At 50.0% G+C, this 3553-nt stretch overlaps 1 protein-coding gene across 1 annotated transcript; it reads right to left on the bottom strand.

The window, feature by feature from the left end:
* Positions 1-438: 438 nt before the first annotated feature.
* On the bottom strand, positions 439-3227 carry LOC149420908 (uncharacterized). Its single transcript, XM_089635143.1, has 2 exons — positions 2480-3227; positions 439-2309 (listed from the first exon to the last, which is right to left on the bottom strand). The coding sequence occupies exons 1-2, from the start codon at positions 3225-3227 to the stop codon at positions 439-441; spliced, it is 2619 nt and encodes an 872-aa protein (XP_089491269.1).
* Positions 3228-3553: the final 326 nt, after the last annotated feature.

Here is a 3553-nt window from a genome sequence, read left to right as displayed (position 1 = left end):
CGCTGTAGGTCGCCGCTGGTGCTGATGCTGGATGATGACACATGCAATTTTAGTAGGGTTTTTAGGTAACAAATTTTTTCCCTACCGAGAAAATACAAGGCCTCTAAGTCTATAAAAGCCAGGTAATATTTAAATAAACCCATATGAGGTAAAAATTGTGAGGCGCATATGACGCCGTTCTATTTGTATAGAGAACATTAACTTTAAATTCAGTAAATTTAAATGATTCACCACTTCATGGAATATAAGAATCTAGAAAAAAAAAAAAAAAAAAAAAGCATGGGCCGAAAATTGGAACAAAATGACCAGTGGCGGGGAGTGGTGATTTTGCCAGTGGCGTGGGGTAGGTATATTTTATAAATGTAAAACATTTTGTTATGAAATAAAATAATGTGGCCAACTACGTCCGTTACACTCCTCCCGTTTAGCTATGCTGAACTAAAAAATAGGACGTTTGTTGGGACAGCGCAGTCCGCGGCGGCCAGTCCCTCTGGGATGGTGTTGGGCTGGTGGTACAGTTGAGGTTGCATCGGTAGGTGGGGCCGGCAAGATTACAGCGAGCTTCACAGTGGGGCGGACGTAAATTCCGGTGCTCGTCTGGATCCTGGCGGTCCTCACTTGGCCGTCTGCAGCAGGGGTGGCATCAAGGACTAGACCGCGTGGCCAGCTGTTGCGGGGCATAGCGGGGTCCATGATGATCACGAGGTCATCCTTCTTGATGGGGATGACTGGCTGTTGCCATTTTTGGCGAGCAGCCAGGGTGGGGAGATATTCGCGGAGCCACCGTCTCCAGAACATATCAGCGAGTTGTTGACTGATACGCCACTGGCGACGGAGGCATACCTCCTCATCCTGCCTGTCGTATAGTGACAGATGAGGCCGGTTTCCGGCTCTTCCCAGCAAAAAGTGGTTGGGGGTGAGAGGCTCTTCGTCCCTGGGATCAACCGAGACGTGTGTGAGGGGGCAGTTGTTTACGGTCCACTCGGCCTCGGCAAACGCTGTACTCAAGGTCTCTTCGCGTGGAGCTCGTTCCAGCAAGATGGCCTTCAGGGGGTTTTTTACTGATTGCACCAGGCGCTCCCAAGCTCCCTCCATATGAGGAGACATTGGAGAGATGAAGTTCCATTCGATCCCCTTTGTTGTCAAATGATCCCTCATCCGGGTATCATTTTTGAGTGATTCGATGGCATCCTTCAGCTCGTTTTCAGCACCGTGGAAGTTCGTACCATTGTCTGAGTACAGAGCTTTTGGTTGGCCTCGGCGCGCCGTCATGCGTTGTAAAGCCATGATGGCGGAGTCCGTGGTCAGTGAAGTTGTCAGCTCAAGGTGAATGGCACGAGTAGATAGACATGTGAAGATTGCTCCATATATTTTCTCCCGATGTCTGCATACCGTGACTTCTATCGGCCCAAAGTAATCGAGTCCACAGTTTGTGAATGGAGGAACATGGTGGGCTAGTCTTGATGGCGGCAAGGGCCCCATCAGTGGGGGGACTGGCTTGCTCCTACTCATCTTGCAGGTGGGGCAGTTGTGGGCGATCATCCGAATATTTGTTCGCAGTCGCAGCACAAGGTAGCTGCCTCGCACCTCAGCCATCGTTCTCTCCGTACTTGGGTGATCGGCTTCCTGGTGATGATGTCTCACCAGAATTCGTGTATAGGCGTGATCACCATCTAATATAATAGGTGTCCGCACTGCTTGGGGCACTTTACTGAGGGCTTGTAATCTGGAGTTCATCCTCAGTAGGCCATCAGGTCCAAGGAAGGGGCTCAAGGCTTTGAGCCGACTGTCACTTGGTAGTGGATCTTCTTTCTGGACTGCATTTATGTCACGATAAAATGTTTCTTCTTGACATATTCTTGCCCATCGGGCCTCTGCTTTCTTGATTTCATCGCTTCTTAAATGTTTATTAGGTTGTTCGTGGCGTTTTCCACGACACCTTTTAATAAAACGGTGTATCCAGCAGGTAGTTTGAATAAGTCGACGCCATAAGGAAAATCTGTTGATGTCGGGCAGTGTCTCTGCTACAGTTGTTTTGATGCCAACATATTGAGGCCTCACTTCTAGGGTGCCATCATTAGGTTGAGGCAGTTTGCACCGTTCGCGCGGCCATTCTGCCTCGTCTGAGGTCAGGAAGGCTGGTCCACTGAACCATCGTCCAGAGTGCGAGAGGTCAGGAGTGTTGACGTCTCGGGTGCCGATGTCTGCCGGGTTCAGTTTGGTAGGGACCCATCTCCATTCTGCAATGTGGGTGAGCTCGTCGATCTCGCCGAGTCTGTTGGCCACAAAGGCGGAGTAGGTGCGTGGATCTGTGCGCAGCCAGCACAACACTGTTGTCGAGTCTGTCCAGAATACTGTTCGCGCAATGTTGCTGCGACATTCTTTCTTCAGTGTTGCTGCCAGTCTGGCCGCCATGAGCGTGGTTTGTGCTCAAGGCGGGGTATTGATAGAGGTTTCAGAGGAGCCACTTTGCATTTGCTGGCCAAAAAGGTGGGTGTGGTGTTTCCATCAACCTCCTCGGTATGGTAGGCGACCGCACAGCATGCCTGTTCTGACGCATCACAGAAGAGGTGGAGGGTGACGAAGCTCTCTTTGTTTTGTAAGCAGCGCCGAGGTATGGCAACTTTGCAGTCTTGCAGAAGTCCCAGCCAGTCCATCCACCTTTCGTTGTGTTCAAGTGTGATGATGAAGTCCCATCCGATGTTGGATCGCCAGACAGCTTGTAGTAGAATCTTCAATCGGACCGTGAGGCAAGCGACAAAGCCCACAGGGTCGAAAATTTTCATAACAATGCTGAGCAGCTGGCGTTTGGTAGGCCTGCTGATCAGTTCAGGATCGGCAGCATCGCGAAATGCGTATAAAAATCGATCGGTGACAGGATCCCACAGAACTCCTAGGATTCTCTCGGTATCTGCTTCTCCGCTGCTTATAGTGATGGCTGACCTGGCTCGGTCTATAAGCGGGATAGTAGCCATCACTGAAGTGTCGTTGGAGGCCCAGTTGGTTAGGTGGAACCTTCCATTTGACAGCACCTTGGAAACAGTAGTGATGAGTGCTGTAGCCTCGGTTTTAGTGTCGACCGCATCCAAATAGTCATCCATATAAAACTTCGTTTGGATGGCAGCTGCGGCAGCAGAGAATAATGTTGAATTCTCCTGGGCCACTTTGTTTTGAACGTACTGGGCGCTGCTTGGTGAACAGGTAGCGCCAAACATCATCAATGACATCGTGTAAGTACGTGGTTCTTGTTGAGGTGTAGATCTCCATAAAAACAACTGTGACTGTTGATCTTCACTTTTGACTTTTACTTGTAAAAACATCTCCTTGATGTCGGCGGCGAGAGCTATTTTTCCCTCTCAAAACCGGAGTATGTTTCCTAACAATGAAGTCAGCAGGTCAGGCCCAGTCAGCAACTGATCATTGAAGGAGGTCCCTCGGCAGCGGCTGGCAGCATCAAACACCACACGGATCTTATTTGGTTTGTTGGGATTCACTACGGCAAAATGCGGTAGGTACCATTTACGGGCAGAGGGTTTTTCTACCTCTCGATCCG

Source organism: Hesperophylax consimilis, chromosome 9 (assembly GCF_061612785.1).
Source record: "Hesperophylax consimilis isolate HC1 chromosome 9, BYU_Hcon_1.0, whole genome shotgun sequence".
Classification (NCBI taxonomy): Eukaryota; Metazoa; Arthropoda; class Insecta; order Trichoptera; family Limnephilidae; genus Hesperophylax; species Hesperophylax consimilis.
This window is presented reverse-complemented; position numbering and strand designations above follow the sequence as displayed.